General features: G+C 54.4%; 1 protein-coding gene and 2 non-coding genes across 3 annotated transcripts in view; all 3 read left to right on the top strand.

Moving 5' to 3' along the window:
- Positions 1–310: 310 nt before the first annotated feature.
- TRNAC-GCA lies at positions 311–382 on the top strand. The gene has a single exon. It is a non-coding gene; the product is annotated as a tRNA-Cys (tRNA).
- Positions 383–1,079: 697 nt separating this feature from the next.
- On the top strand, positions 1,080–1,151 carry TRNAC-GCA. Its single transcript has one exon. It is a non-coding gene; the product is annotated as a tRNA-Cys (tRNA).
- A 1,825-nt stretch (positions 1,152–2,976) lies between these two features.
- Positions 2,977–15,394, top strand: part of PLXDC1 (plexin domain containing 1) — a 54,977-nt gene continuing 42,559 nt past the window's right edge. The window contains exons 1-2 of the mRNA XM_032871468.1: positions 2,977–3,207; positions 10,937–11,115. Coding sequence (XP_032727359.1) covers positions 3,132–3,207; positions 10,937–11,115 — 255 coding nt within the window. The 5' untranslated portion in view covers positions 2,977–3,131. The remainder of the gene's footprint in view (positions 3,208–10,936; positions 11,116–15,394) is intronic.

Raw genomic sequence — 15,394 nt, 5'->3', positions numbered from 1 at the left:
GAACACAGGGAGCCCTGCTTTTACGCCATAAGACCTGAGATGGTTCTGGAGTCCATGGGTTTCTCTCCTTCCCAAGTCAGCACTGGACATCTTGGGGACAGTCTGGACACAATTATAGAAGGTCCAGGAGTCCTTAATCCTATGGTTTCCTGAGGTGTAATGGTGGAAAAAGAACTCAGCAATTCTAGCTATCTCCATTTAGTCCACAATCTGTTCTTTTCATGAGGTCACTTTGACACAGCTGTCGGACTGAAACAATATTCTCCTTATACTACAGAAACCTATTCCAGTAAAGAGCGACCAGTACGGTGGGGGTATAGCTCAGTGGTAGAGCATTTGACTGCAGATCAAGAGGTCCCCGGTTCAAATCCGGGTGCCCCCTCTCTGCGCCAGATTTTTCGTGTTTTCTTATCCACTAGTCCACTCTCAAAGTGCCCTGGCAGGGGAGAGGGGATGCGATATGCGATGTCGGGCCCTGCCACCCCCTTTTGCAGGCAGGCGACGAGCAGATCCGTGCGCTCAGCCCGCGCGTGCGTCTGTGGGTGGGATGCAGTGAGAGGGCGAGAAGCTGCTGGTTAACCCTAGGTGGACAGCCCAGACTGCGCACTTCCGAAGTGCTAGGGCGGAGGCCAGCGCACTATCAGGGAGGCCTGGCCAGCGACCCCAACGGCTCTGCCCGGGGAGAGAGGCCCAGGACCTAAGGTCCTGGCTTGGGCTGGGGAAAGGAGACCCAGAGAACCCTGCCCGAGCGTGCAGGACGGAGAGAGGGGAGCCAAGAGGCAATAAAGGGGCTCCGACAGGGCAGGACAGGGGGACCTTGGCGCAGGGAATGTCCCCGAAACGAAGGATCTCGAGGGATCTCCCCTCGCATTTCCAAACTCCATTTTGCTTACATCATTCAGTAGAAATCTTGAGCTCAGAACTTCGGGAAACAAGTTCTGCGTTCAGGCGAGTAATCTTTTTGAGATTATATTATTTCCAACTTTTGTAAACATTGGACACAACTTCTTTTCACGAGCTCATCACAGCGCCTGCGCAGTCATAGGACTAAGAGGTTACTGCGCCCTAACGTCAGCAGAGGGGGTATAGCTCAGTGGTAGAGCATTTGACTGCAGATCAAGAGGTCCCCGGTTCAAATCCGGGTGCCCCCTGCACATTCGTTTTCACTGGGCCACAAAGGTCCGTGTCTCCATGTGTCATTTTCTCCCTTCTCCACTTTATGTTGACATTGCCTTCGCCATCTCTCTTTTGAGCAGACCACAATTGGTGCAGGAAAGACGCGAGACAGTGCAAGAAGCGAGAATTCTCAAGCGATGGATCTTAAAATGTGGTCCCCGGACTAGCACCACCACCTGGGAATGTGTCAGAAATGCAGATTTTCGGCTTCCCGGAACTATTGAATTAGAAACCTGAGGGTGGCGCTCAGAAATTTGTATTTTTAATAATCCCTCCAGTGATTCTGATGGGTGCGCAAATTCCAGAGGCTTACGTTTAAAAAAATTTACGCGTCTCTTGCTTGGGATTATTTCCAAGCTGCTGTTTTCAATCCGAGCCTTTAAAGAGACCGTGTAAAACAGACCGCGGCTCCCCACTTGACCGCTAGAGGGCAGCAAGAAGCCGCAACTGGAAGCGGCGGCCTATTCCGGTTTGAGAGTCGGGATTTGAATTAGACAACAAGAAGAACTTACAGTCAGGCCTTGCCTTGTCCTATCGTAAAGGATTAGCGTTTAGGGCTGGAGGAGGTCGTTTCTGGGACTCTGCATCCAGAGGAAGAAGGAACTGGGATTCTGAGAGATTAGGGGGCTTTGGTTCTTGTTTCCCTTCTCAGTTCCTGTCTTTGGCCTCAGTGTCAGGGAACCCCCCCCTCTTCCAGCCCACACTTCTTCTGTTCCCGCGCGTATCCCTCTTCCTGGGGAATTCCCTCAAGAGCTCTCCGTGTCCATCCCCTACCTGTCCGCGACTGTCCAGTCCCTAGGCCCCAGCCCCGTGAGAAACCAGGTGCCCCTCATCCTCCCACCCTCGAGTGCTCCAGCTCCTCGCCACCGCACGAAGTAGGTCAGGGGAGGGAATCAGCACCTTCGTGTCCTGACCTGATTCCCTGCCGTCTATTAAATCTCCTAAATTGCGGGTATTTTTATTCTGTCCTGAAAGAAAAGGGGAAAAAAAAGGTGATCTATTCCCCAGAGTCTGTCATAAGGTGGTGGCAGGTGGGGTGAGATGTCTTCGTGCTGGGGGGAGGGGGATAGACTGGCTTTGAGCATTGACTGGGACCCTGAACAGGCCTGGGGTCCCCAGAGAGAAAGGTGGCCTCGGTTACCTTCTGGGGTTAAGGGGAGGTCCGGGCTGCCCTCTACCACGGTGTCCACCAGGCTGATGGGAAAGACGGTGCTGGTAACTTGGGCGGGGGCCGGTGATGGGGAAAAGGGAGAGAAGCTCCGGGGAGGGGAGTGGCATTCAGGCCTCTGTTGGCGAGAGAAGCTGGGGCGGGGGTGGTCTGTGCTGCAAGGGGAGATTCCTGGGGTGGGGATGGGCATCAGAAACCCACAGAACTCTGAGGAACAGCCCAGAAAGTCGGAAAGCCTGGTAGAGCTGGAGGAGGGGGTGCGTATGGCAAGAGTGCACCGCCGGAGGAAAGGGGCGCCTGTCCCTTCCTGGGGTGTGCACACCCCACCCCTCCACGGTCTTGTCTCAGCGGCTTTCCGCGGGGAGGGGGGCTGAGGAGGGGAAGGGAGGCAGGAGCTAAGGTGCGGGGTGGGGGGCCGCTTCTCCCAGCCCAGGGTCCCCCGCCCTGTCCCCTACTCCGCCCCCAGTCACCCCCCTCCAATTCCGCGGTGGGAGCGCTCCGGGAGGGCTGGGAGGACCTGGGAAGACTCTGGGAGCGCTCGGGAGGCGCCGCGCCCCCCCGCCCCGCCCCCTCCCCGTCCGCGCTCCGGGAGGCCGCCGCTCTGCTCGCTCGCCGCCTGCCCGCGCCCGCACCTCTCCCGCCGCCCCGCCGGGCCCCGCGCTCCGCCGCCTCCTCGCCGCCCACCCCTCGGCGCGCCAGCCCCGGGGACTGCGCCGCCTGAGCCCGGCCCCTCCCTCGTCCGGGGCCGCGGCCTGCAGCGGGCCGGGGGCGGGTCCTGGCACCCACCATGCGGGCAGAGCTCTGGCTCCTGGTGCTGGTGTTCAGGGAGGCTGCCCGGGCGCTGAGCCCCCCGCCCGGAGCAGGTAGGACTGGCCGGAGTCGGTCGGGGTGGGCGGGGGGCGGGGAGGGAGCAGGCAGGCGGGCGTGGGCAAGGCCAAGTACCCACCCGCCCGCGTTGTCGGGTGGGTGGGGGGACTGTCCGCGGAGGGCCAGGAGCTCCGTGCGTTGTGAAAGGTGGACGGGGACCCACTTTCTTAAACACATCGGGTGTGCGAGTGAGGGTGGAGGCATCAAACACTGATGCCCCTCGCCTCTCCTTCCCTCCTGGAAGGACACCAGAGGGACCCCAGTAGAGGGGGCTACATAAGGCAATGGGCTCTGGCCCCAAAGAGGACGGTAGGGGAGTCATAGGGACCCCTCGTCACACTGAGGGAAGCTGAATTCTGATGAGACGGAGAGTCTGGGGTGCCTCCTGCCCCAGTTTTGCCACCTCCTTCTCTTCCCACCCCCCAGGTCCCACCCCAGCCCCAAGCTGACCCAGGTTAGGTCTGAATCCATTTCACATTTGGGGGCTGGGTGGGAGCAGCCAGAGGGATGGTGGAGACCCAGCATCTCTCCTAGAGGAAGCTCTGTAGCAGCCTGTCCCACCGCCTTCCTCTCCGTGTTTGGAGCCTGGAGAACCCTCTGGGGCTCAGGAAGAAGCAACCTGCTGCTCCCCCATTTCCCAGTCTCCAGGACCCTCCTGTCACTCCTACTCTGCTGTCCTGGTGGCCTTTGGCCATCAGCTGCTCTGGCTCTGGATGGGGGGGAGCAGGGGGTCCTCTTGGCACACTCCTCTTCCCTACACTAGTTCTCCACAATCATCTCTCCCACCTGGAAGTCCTTTCTGAGGTCTACCTTGAGTCTCTCGTATTATAAAAAAAAACATTGTTCAGCATGTAATTTTATATTACCTTCCTATCTCCTCAGGCCCCCAGACTTCTCTGGGGTTGGGAGGTGGGTAATTTGCAGTCTAGCCTCTTGACAGCAAGAATTGAGGAGATAGAACTTTATGCCTTGGGGACATAGGTGTCCCTTAAATGGGATGGAACAGGGTCATGGGCTTGTCCTGGGAGATGCTGCAGCTGGGCTGCTGTGTTTCTGGGGTATGCTAGCCCCAGGCACAGCATCTGTGACTGTGTTCTTGACTTCAACGGACTTGTGTGTAGACGAGACAGGCCTGGGTCCCTGTGGAGAAGGAGGGTGGGGAAGGGTGATGGTGGTGGAAATGCAGGCAGAGAGCAGTGGAAGTTGGTGTGGCAAAAGGCCGGTGGTACAGAAGCACCAGTTTTCAGGGAGACCACACAGAGAAGGGCCGGAGACTTGGCTTCTTGTCCCCACATCTCACTTGCTGTGTGACCTTGAGCAAGTTACTTCCTTCTCTGGGCCTATTTCGCCACTTCTAAAGTGAGCTGTGAGCAAAATCTTTGACTCTTGGTGGGATAATGAAAGATTCTTTTTTTTTCCTATTAAGGATTGTCTTTCCTTTTCAGATTTGTTATGATATATGTGGGTAACTGGCAATTGAAAAAATCTATATAAAAAGGAGAGGTTGGCCAGGTCAGTTTTTGAGGTCCTCTGCAACCCCAAACTTGGTAAGACCTTCTGAACTCAGCATGTGACTAGGATGATGAGGGAGGGCTCTGGACCCCTGGCTGAGTTGGGAGAATCACAGAGAGGTTTGGGGAAAGGGAATTGGGAGATAAGGAGCCTGTGCTGGGGGGTGGGGGGAGATGGCAAGCCTGGGGCCTGGCTGAAAGCTGCCTCTTCAGAGTCGGGTTGGGGTAGTAGACGCCTGGGGAGGCCAGAAAGAGAAAGGCAGGCAGAGACTTGAATCAAAACTCTAAGTTGAGGACACCCTGTCTTCTGGGCTTTGCCAGAGACTCAGCCAGGAAAAAATGGACTTTTTCTGTGGCAGGAGAGGTGGGTTGGACTTCAGGAAGTGCTTGGGAAGCCAGAGGGGGCAGCTGCTGACTCTCAGTCCAGTGTTTTTCGTTTTTGTTGTGTGTGTGTGTTTTTTTTTTTTTTTTCCACCAGGCCTGGCTGCACTGGAGGAAAGGCCTGGGTGGAGGCGGAGGTAGGGGTGTCTTCTGGGAAGAAGAGATGTGTGTGTGTGGGGTAGGACATTCTAGGGGAGGGCCGCCAAGGAGGGACGGCCTGCCTGGGATCAGTGGTGGAGCCCTGGGGCCTGGGGAAAGGGCATTGGGAAGCTAGATGTGAAGGAGTGCCATCCAGCCCCAAGACTCCAAGCTCTCTGGGGTGGGGGTGGGGTGGGGCAGGGTTCCGGGGAGCCTCAGGAGGGAACTGAGATCTCCCCTCCCTCTTGATGTGTTGGTTGGTTTGGTGGAGCCTTGAAACTCCTTCCAGCGTTAGAACAGGAGCAGGAGAAGGATGAAGAAGCCAAAGATATAGTCGGGAGGTGAGGAAAGACCGCAAGAGGCTGATAGACAGTCAGATGGACAGACAGGAAGATGGCCTTTGGATGCATGGGGCATGGCAGGGGCAGCAGGCTCTGGCCCAAGGGGAACGGGAGCCGCCTAAAATAGACAGAGAAAGAAGCAGCAGCTGGAGGGCTTGTCTTTGGGCTGGGAGTCAGGAGATCAGGCCCAACATCTATCCCTCTGGCCACCCTGGCAACTTCCTCCTTTCTCTGCACCTGGATTTCCTTTTCTATAAAGTGGGGTTTGGACCAGATCGTGTCTAGAGTCCCTATAGCTGTGATTCTGCCCCATCCCTCAACACACCCAGGCTGTGGGACACTGATCTTCAAGTCCAGGTGTTGGTTAGCTCAAAGGCCACATCCTCAGAGAGGCCCACCATGATGGCTCTGCCCAGGGGAGCAATAAAGCCCAACTCTTTTGCCTGCACTCATCAGCATGTCCCATTGTCTCATCCACCACTTCATTCATTCATTCATTCATTCATTTACATGTCTTTTCCAACTAGAATCTTCTGGGGCCCAGGGGTTGTGTCCACCTGTTCACTGTCGCCCTGGCACCTGGCGCAGTGCCTGGCACACAGTAGGGCCTCAATGTGTGTGTACTGAATGAGTGAGCGAATCAGGAGGTGGTCACGGACCCCAGACTCTCCCTTTGAGAGAAACTCACAGAAAGCCAAGCTCTTCTCTCCTTTCCTCTTCTCCTCCTGGTGGTCCCTTCCTGCTAGTTCCCTGTGCCTCCCTCCCTCTCCCCAAGGGAGGGTCCTCGGTGAGAACTTCAGTGGGTTTCCCAGCAAGAGGATGCCGCTGAAGGGTTTCTAACTAGGACACAGGATTTCAGTTCAGGCTCTGGAGACTCTCTCAAGCCCCTAGGAAAGAAGGCCAGAGGACTTTGCTGGGGGCTCTGCGCGTATCATTTTGTTAAGGACTCGAAAACAACTACAAGTGTAGGCTTTATCATTCCCGTTTTACAGATAAGGAAACTGAGGCTTAGAGAGCTTATGTAATTTGTCCAGTGTCACAGTCAGTAAGCATTAGATTCAGAGTTCTTCCCCGAGCTTGTATTACTCCAAACCTGTGCTCTTTTCTTGCTGCCTGCACCCCGGGAAAAGGGTGTTCTCAGCCTATGGGCCTCAAGTACTCAGGGGCTTTTGAAGATTTCTTCCCTTCCTCCCTTCCTTTCCTCCTTCTCTCTCCTGCCCCCTCCCTCCCTCCTTCCCTCCCTTCCCTGCCCCTTCTACCCTACCTCCCTGGATCCCTCCCTCCTTCCCTCTGTCCTCCATCCGTGTTTACTAAGCATTGGCTCTGTGTCGGGAGCTGGGAGCCTGCAGAAGCACAGATGGCAACTACGTGTGGGGATCAGGGCTGGGACGGTGCAGGTAGCGTTTGGGGTGACAGGGGAGAGATGTCGGGGGATGCTTTGGAAAGAGGTGCCATCTCATGGCACTTGAAGGATGAGCAACGGCTCATCAGAAGGGTTCACTTATGGAGCAGAGTGGTCCTGGCTGGGAAAGTCATCTGTGGGAGGCCCTGTGGCCAGAGTGAGCCAGGCTAGTTCCTGGAGAGGGCTTTTTAGGGAGACAGGAGGCTGGAGGAGACAGCAGGGATGCGGTCACAAAGGGCCTTCGGCTGGAGAGCTGAGGGGTGAGCTGGAAGCCTGGGAGGGAGAGAATCAAGTTTGTCCTGGGTGTGCGGGAGATTACCTCAAGGGCATTAAGGGTGGTGACTGCAGTGACTTCTGGATTGCCTGGTGGCTGTGGGGCAGGAAGGGCAAGCGGGGGTGGCGGGTGGCTCTGCCAGGCCCTGGGGCTGGGCATGACATGGCCTCCTGAAGTCAGCCCACGGCTTCTGGTGCCAGAGCAGGACAGTGGCCCACAGAGGGTCTGGGGTGACACTCCTGGGGCGCCCCCCGTGTGCCAGGGGACATGGTCTCTTAGACAGGGCTCCTGAGATCGGGCGCGATGGTCCCCAGTGAGCCAAGCCCGTATGCCAGGCCTTCCCCGGGCTGTCCCTGCACCTGAGGAAACAGCCTGGGGCTCCTGGTCCCCTCTTGTTGACCTCCCTATGACCTGAGCAGACCCTGAAGTCAGCCCTCCTGGAAGTCAGCCTGCCCGTGTGCACCTGTCCTGCCATGGACTAATTGTGTGACATTGGGAGATTCCACGACACCTTCACGCCTCAGCTCCCAATTTGCACAATAGACCCAACCTAGCAGCCATCCCAAGGGGTTACTGCGGGATGTAAATGAGTTCATGGGCTTCAAGCATTTGGAAGAGGGCTAGCACCGACTAAGCGTTCTCCAAAAGTTAGCTGTCATTTTTTATTCTCCCTATTACGGCACGGACAGCCCACTAGACGGCAGGCGACTTGGGGCTGTGGGTGAACAGATGGGTGGCTACGGGACCCAGGAGTGGGTGCTCTGGGCTCTTCTGGTACTTCTGGCCAGGGCTCCCAGGCAGCTACACTCACATGCATGCATCTGTGTAAAACGGGTGCTGGGAGGGACAGAAGGTAGAGCAGAGAGGGGCCAAGCACGGGGAGAGGTTGGCAACAATGTGTGAGCGCGTGGGGAGGAGGACCAGGGCCTTGGGGCAAGTCTGTGTGTGCACAGGCACATGGGCCGTGCAACACACATGTGAGCCACCAGCTGTGTTGGCTGAGGGGTGAGGTCCTGTCCCAGCCGACTGGGAGGGGGCGGGGTGGCAGGGAGACAGAGGTGGGGGTGGGGTTGAGAGGGTCAGACTCAGGGCTTGGCCAGGGTAGGGCGGATTCCTGGGCTGCTTCCCTCTCCATCCCCTTCCCTGCCTGCCTTCATGGACACTTTGCCTCTGACCTGAACCCCAAGTTCTCTGATTATAAAGACTTCTCATTTGACATTTGAATTTGATGCTCATGGCAGCCTGTGCTATGGGCATGACTGTCATCCCTGTGTTCATGCTGAGGAAACGGAAGCTCAGAGAGGTCAACAGACAGGTCCAAGGTCCCACAACCTGTGGGTGCAGGTGTCCCTTCCCTGACCCCACAGCTGGTTGGGTCCCCCTTTCCAGCCCTCCTCTCAGGCCTTGGACCCCCACTTTTCAAGTACCCTTCTGTCTCCGTTGCAGGATAGTGATGCCTCCAGATCCTCCACACCCCCTTCCAGACCCATTAAGCTCCTCTGCTCGCTCTGTACACGTTCCTTTCCTGTTCTGGCTCTCGCCCAGGCTCAAGGGCTGCTTGCAAGACGACCCAGGGAGCTGGGCAAAGCAGCCCAGCACAAACGGTTCTATCTCCAGAGGCTGCTGTGGGCCCCACCCGAGAGGGGCAAGACAGCCCTGGCTTGGGGTCTGAGCCTCAGGCACACTGCCTTCCCAGTTCTGGGCGCGGGCCCATCTCAGCCAGTGGGCAACTTGGGGAAGGGGCCTGGGGACCACCCTTCTCCCCACCTTCTCCAGAGCATCTGGTTGCGATTAGGGGCAGAGAAGTGAGAGGGGGCCGGCAAGGGTCCAGCAGGCACCAGCAGCCAAGAATGACTTAATTGGATAAAATGTCTAATGACAAACCAGGGCCCCACAGCAGAGTCCTGGCCCCAGCCCCAGGCCTGGTGCTGGCCAAGCCTTGTCTCAACCTCTGTCCTTGCTGACTCCCAAGAGTTACTTACCTCTAGTATCGTGTCCTCAGTTGTACAATGATTGAGCACCTACTGTTTGCTAGACACTGAGGATCCATATTTGCAGAAGATGGGGACGTCCTGGGGGAACTCGTCTACCAGGGAGAGAGGCACGGAGTTACATCATCGGCGCTCTAGGAAAGAGGGTTGTATCTAGCAGCTCTGGGGAGGGTTAGGGTAGGCAGAGGTGGAGAATGGTGTCCGACGTGGAGTGGGCCTGGAATTGAATATCCCAGGAAATACCAGATCCACCTCTCCAGTGATCTGTATCCCACACACACATCCATAGTAGGTGTGACAATTGCAGTGACAATGTAAGACACATCTTTGGGGGCACAGATCTTTCCAAAAAAGGAATAGCATGATTTCTGTGACATTTGGAATGCACTTAACGACCTAGAGGAGACAGAAGAGAACGATTGGAATGGCTGCTAACCGGCCGGCGTGCAGCATCTTTCCAATCCTGTGCCCTGGCAGACATTGTTAATTGATCATGACAATCTCTCTTGCTACACGCAGATGGAGCTTCCGAGTTTGTCTCAATTAGAGAGTGCTCCTGGCTGTCGCTAATCGATTGGAGAGGACTTTTGAGATGAAACCTATTTGCCATTCTTAATGGTGGCAAAGCTCAGTGTTTTAGGGAGAAAGGGACTTGCCCAAGTGGCTTGGAGGTAGTCGCAGGACTAAACAGTGGTCCCCATCACGGAGATATCTTCGATCGGCACCATCTGGGAGGAGATGCCACTGGTATCTAGTGGACAGAGGCTGGGATGCTGCTGGACTTGCTCGAAGGCTCAGGATAGCCCCCACAACAAAGAATTCTCCAGTCCAGAATGTCCACAGTGCTAATGTTGAGAAGCCCTGAACTAAAAGAGCTCTACTCTCAGGCTTCTCGTCCATGGAGTCCCCTGGAAGGTGAGATTCTATGATGGAGAAATAAGGAACAGGTTTGGAATATTCCAGAGCAATGGTTCTCATTCTTGTCTACAGAGTTCGGTTCAGGGCTTTGGAGAAAGCTCCCCTGGGGATCATTTAAGAGTCCTAATGCCTGGGCACCAGAGTGGCTCAGTGGGTTAAGCTGCTCCCTTTGGCTCAGGTCATGATCTCAGGGTCCTAGGATCGAGTCCCTGCTTCGGGCTCTCTGCTCAGCAGGGAGCCTGCTTCCCTCCCTCTCTCTCTGCCTGCCTCTCTGTCTACTTGTGATCTCTCTCTGTCAAATAAATAAATAAAATCTTAAAAAAAAAAAAAAAGACTCCTAACGCCCAGGACACACTACAGAACAATTATATCAGCATTTCAGGGGTGGGACCCAGACAGGAGGAATTTTTGAAGCTCTGCTGATGATTCCAGCGTGCCCTGGAGGTTGAGCATAATTACCTCTTTGGAGGTTTGGAACTTACCTCCATCCCTAACCCAAGGTGTGACAATCTTTAACCTCTGTGAGCCCCTGATTCCTGTCTGCAAAATGGAGAGCATTGTATCTACTGTGGAGGGCCGGGGTGAGGGACTAGAGGTGTTCTGTGCACAGACTGTGAGGTGTGGAGCTGGCCTGAGGCTCTCAGTACATGTGGGGTGTCCCCACACTCAGGGACGGCGTGGGGTTGGGGCCTCCGTAGAGTACATGGGCTGGTCCCCTCCGTGGACCTTTGTTCTGACTGCTGGGACTCAGCTTTCTGTCTCCTCCCAGGTCAGGATGCAGGCCGAGGCTCTGGATGGGCTGCCAAGGGGGCCACACAGAGTTGGAGTCGGAGAGCCCGAGAGAGCCCTGGGCAGGTGTTGGAGTCAGACAGGACCCAGCTGAGCCAAGACCCAGGCGGGGGCACCCTGGCCATTGACACACTACCTGATAACAGGACCAGGGTTGTGGTAAGTGCTGGAGGAACGTGGAAGGGGAGGGAAGTGGAATTGGGGGGCTCCCCAGGTGCCCTATGTGTACCTGTCAGATGCACAAATCACATATTCTTTGGGATTGACCTTGGATGTCAGCATGGAGAAAGGTATCCCAGGGGAGGGGATGAAAGCAGGGCACGGCCTGGGACATAAAATCTTCTCATCTCAGAGCTTCATAGATTGCCTTCCTCCTCGTGCACCCAGAGAGGGGAAGTGACTTGCCCAAGGATGCACAGCCTGTGCACAGGACTCCTGGCACTGGACTTTTTCACTGCCTGTGGCCTCCACTAAAAGCTGAATGAAGGTGGCATTACTAATCACACCCAGCTGCCAGCTCAGGCCCCTCTCCCTTTGCATTTCTGCACCATTTACAGACAGCACAGCCCCAAAGGTTTAATGGCTGCAGAGGCTCAGGCTGCTTAGCTTCCGGGCAGGGCACAGAGTAAAGAAGGCAATTAGTGTGGAGCTTGGGGCAGAGAACCTCCTCTGCCTGGGGCCAGTTGCCTGTGGAGGAGGGGTGGTGGTGAAGGGAGGCCAGGAGGGCCAAGGCCCAGAGGAGGCGCTGTCCTTGCGGTGTCTGGCCCTCCTCCCCAGCAGGCTTTCTTTCCAGGAGCCTGGCGGGGACTCCGTGTCTGTGGGTGAATCGATCACCATGTGTGCGTGTGTTTGCACGTGTGTCTGAGGCTTTTTCTGTATTACGTACGCTTGCCTGTGTGTCTGCCACCGTGGGCTGTCTGTGCGTGTGTGAGTGATGAATGTGTGTGGCCCTACACGTGTGAGCGTGCCCCTGGCCGTGTGTATAGGGGCCTATGGCTGAGATTGAATTCCTAGGACGCAGAAAAACTATGAAACGAGAAGCAACAACAGGATGTGCTTCTTCGCGTACATTTCTTTATGTTCAAAAAGATCTTTTTACATCAAAGGAGTGCACGTAGGTAGTCAAAAAAGATCAAATGCTGCTAAGATCGGAGAACAAAGCGCGGGAGACCGCCCCGCCTCTCTGCACCTGCCCGCCCCTCTACCCCGCCCCTCTGCACCTGCCCGCCCCTTGCTCCAGAGGCACCACTAGAGGCCTTTTCTCCTGGCGGTTACTACCGTATTCCTAAGTAATTTGCTTGTGCTGCTGCCTCTTGATTAATTCATTTAGACATTATCTGTTGACTACCTGTTGTGTACATGAAGATTTGTCTTTTATATACTCCCTCGAGTGTCATCCTGCTCTCAATATTTTTGTTAATTCCATATGCTCGCTTTATATCATGATAATCATGTAAATATTGTTCGCCACTAACCCAATCAGGGTAATATCATTGTTTACTCTCTTATATGATTTTTTTGTTTTCCTGGATCCTTGCCCCGAACCCCCTTTGCTTAGTTTTCTGTACTTACCATGGTTATATATTCTTATATACCCACTGGCCTCAAATAGAACTTTGGTGTGGTCCAACCAGTCTGTTTTTATCCCCCCCACCCCCATGGAAACCTCTCTCCTGTTGTCCTGCTCTGACCTGCGCGGGCTGCTGCCCCACGCAACCGCCCCGAGGTCATGGTGGGGCCTCCTTCTCCTCTGACACTGGAACCCTCCCCCCTGGTCTGTCTCCTGTGTTGGGCACCCTGTTCCATGGACCTTGTGTCCTCTCTTCCCTGTCTCTCCCCCTTGTTTGTTTAGCTTCCTGAAAAAGGTTACACAGGAGGTAAAATTCTTTAGAGAGCTCGCATGTCTGAAAATGCCTTTATTCTATCCTCATACTTGATTGATAGTCTGGCTGAATATAGAATTCTAGATTAAAAATAATTTTCCTTCAGAAGTTTGCAGGCATTATCTCCTGGCTTCCAATGTCATTGTTGAGAGGTTTTCTGTCCTTCTTACTCTGGTTCTTTGTTTATAACTGCTCTCCCGCCACCTCTGGAAGCGTTTGAGGGTGTAAACCCCAGTATTCTGGAAGTTTGGTCATGTGCCCTGCCTCTGGCTCTTTTTCTCCCCACCACACTGGATATGTGCTGCACTCTTGCCACCTAGGACTTACATTCACCGGTTCTGGAAAGTCCTCTTGTTTTATTTCTTTGACAGTCTTCTCTCTGCCTATTCTCTTCTTTCCACAATTCCCCTTGATTAGATGTCCATATCAAGGATTGATCCTTGAATTTCCTTCTCTCTCCTGTTGTCTATGCCTTTTGCCTCTGTGTGTTTGCATAGCTTGCTTGGTGGTGGTGGTGGTGGTCCATTTTCTGGAAGATTTTTCTCAATCTTATTTTCTTTCTTTTAAGATTTTATTGATTTAATTGAGAGAGAGCGAGAGAGCACGACATGAGTGGGGGAGGGGCAGAGGGAGAGGGAGAAGCAGATTCTCTGCAGACCAGGAAACTTGATGGAGGGCTCAGTCGGCAGACACTTAACTGACTGAGACACCCAGGCACACTTCAGCCTTATTTTCTTTTTTTTTAAGATTTTATTTATTTATTTGACAGAGAGGGATCACAAGGAGGCAGAGAGGCAGGCACAGAGAGAGGGAGAAGCAGGCTCCCCGCTGAGCAGAGAGCCCAATATGGGGCTCGATCCCAGGACCCTGAGATCATGACCTGAGTTGAAGGCAGAGGCTTAACCCACTGAGCCACCCAGGGACCCCAAGCATTCTGTTCTTGTGTCATGGATGTAATATTTTTTCTATCTTGGGATATTTTAAAAATTAAAAAAAAAATTTTTTTGAAATTAAAAAAATTTGTTTCCTGCTCTGCCCTTCCTTCCTCCCTCTCTCCCTCCCACCTTTCCTTCCTTCTCTCCTTCCCTCCTTCGCTCCTTCCTGTCTTTCTTTCCAGTGGGAGCGTTCAATGCAGGGACAGTTTACCCAGGAATGGGCAGAGAGAAGGAAAGCAGCAGGGGGTGGTAAAGTGCTTTGGGAACAGCAGGAGCGGGAGCCACTGAGAGCTTGGAGCTGGAGCTGGCAGGCAGGGTGGGGACCCAAACCAGGAGGAGGGGCCACATCTACTAGCCCTTGAAGTGGGGACTGAAGAGGGACCAGAGCCAACCAGCAGCCTGGTAGGGAGGGAGCAGGGTCATAAATGCGTTGAACTCTCCCTCTTTCTGCATTGTTTCCGTTACTTATTTTTCCTTTTACCCCAGGCTCTGACATGGCTTGGCACAGTACTGATCCTATTTACAATTTGATATTTTGTTCATTGTGGATTTCTTGGCCCTCATTTCTATTTTAAGATAGTGCATGAATAAATTGTCAATGTTTATGGCTGGGTTTGTTGGTGCCACATTAAATGTAGTACCTGAGGGCAGGGCCCCACCGCCTCACCTCATCCCTCTCTGAGATGGAACCTCCTAGAACCTCAGAGAACGAAGCCCCAACTCAATTCCCCTTCTGCCCTGTCTTCCCCATCTTGGAGAATCAAGGAGCCATGGTGGGATGATGGAGTAGAAGACCAGGGCAGGAAAGGTACTCTGAGTAAGGTGACCCCTGGACACCCTTCCCTACCTTCCCTACCCCCAGGTTTGTTGAACTATCGGTTAAAGAGTTGATACTTTCTCTGGGCCAGATGCCAGGGTTACAGGGCCATGTCCCAGTCCATGCAGAGGGGATCTCGCCAAAGAGCCACAGAAATGCAGACTTCTGGAAGCCATTGTCTGTGGGCATTCAGAAAGGGCAGTGGAGATCAGCAAGAACCAATATAGATTCAATAACCCCTAAAAACGACAACACAGGGACACCTGGGTGGCTCAGTCAGTTAAGTGTCTGCCTTCTGCTCAGGTCATGATCCCAGCCAGGGTCCTGGGAATGAGCCCCGCATCGGGCTCCCCACTTAGCGGCGAGTCTGCCTCACCCTCTCCCTCTGTGATCTCTCTCGCTTTCGCTCTCTCTCAAATAAATAAATAAAATCTTAAAAAAAAATTAAAAGTTCCCATGGACTTCTGCTGGTCATATAGATGTGGGAACTTCTGATCTGTAATATGTCAAAGGAATTTTAAAATCAGTTACTAGAATGACCAGCAGAACATGAAGCTTTCTCAGGTACCACATGGCTAACCTTGATGACCCAGGAGCATTGTGGCCCCCTCGGCAGCCACACGTCGAGAGTCCACGTGAAGGAGCAAGGTCCCCTTGGCCGGAGACCCCTCTTCAGTGCCCGGGAGGCTGAGCGACAGGAGTGATCAGACTTCTACTTCAGCTGGAAGAGAGTTTGGATATCAGACTGGGATCTGGAAGACAGCCTTGGCAGGCTGAGTGATAGTCGGCCTCACGCCAGATGA

The sequence above is a fragment of the Lontra canadensis genome, unplaced genomic scaffold (genome assembly GCF_010015895.1).
Source record: "Lontra canadensis isolate GAN:19392208 unplaced genomic scaffold, GSC_riverotter_1.0 scaffold43, whole genome shotgun sequence".
In the NCBI taxonomy this organism is placed as follows: domain Eukaryota; kingdom Metazoa; phylum Chordata; class Mammalia; order Carnivora; family Mustelidae; genus Lontra; species Lontra canadensis.
Note: the sequence above shows the minus strand (reverse complement) of the source record. Positions and strands in the feature narration are given on the sequence as shown.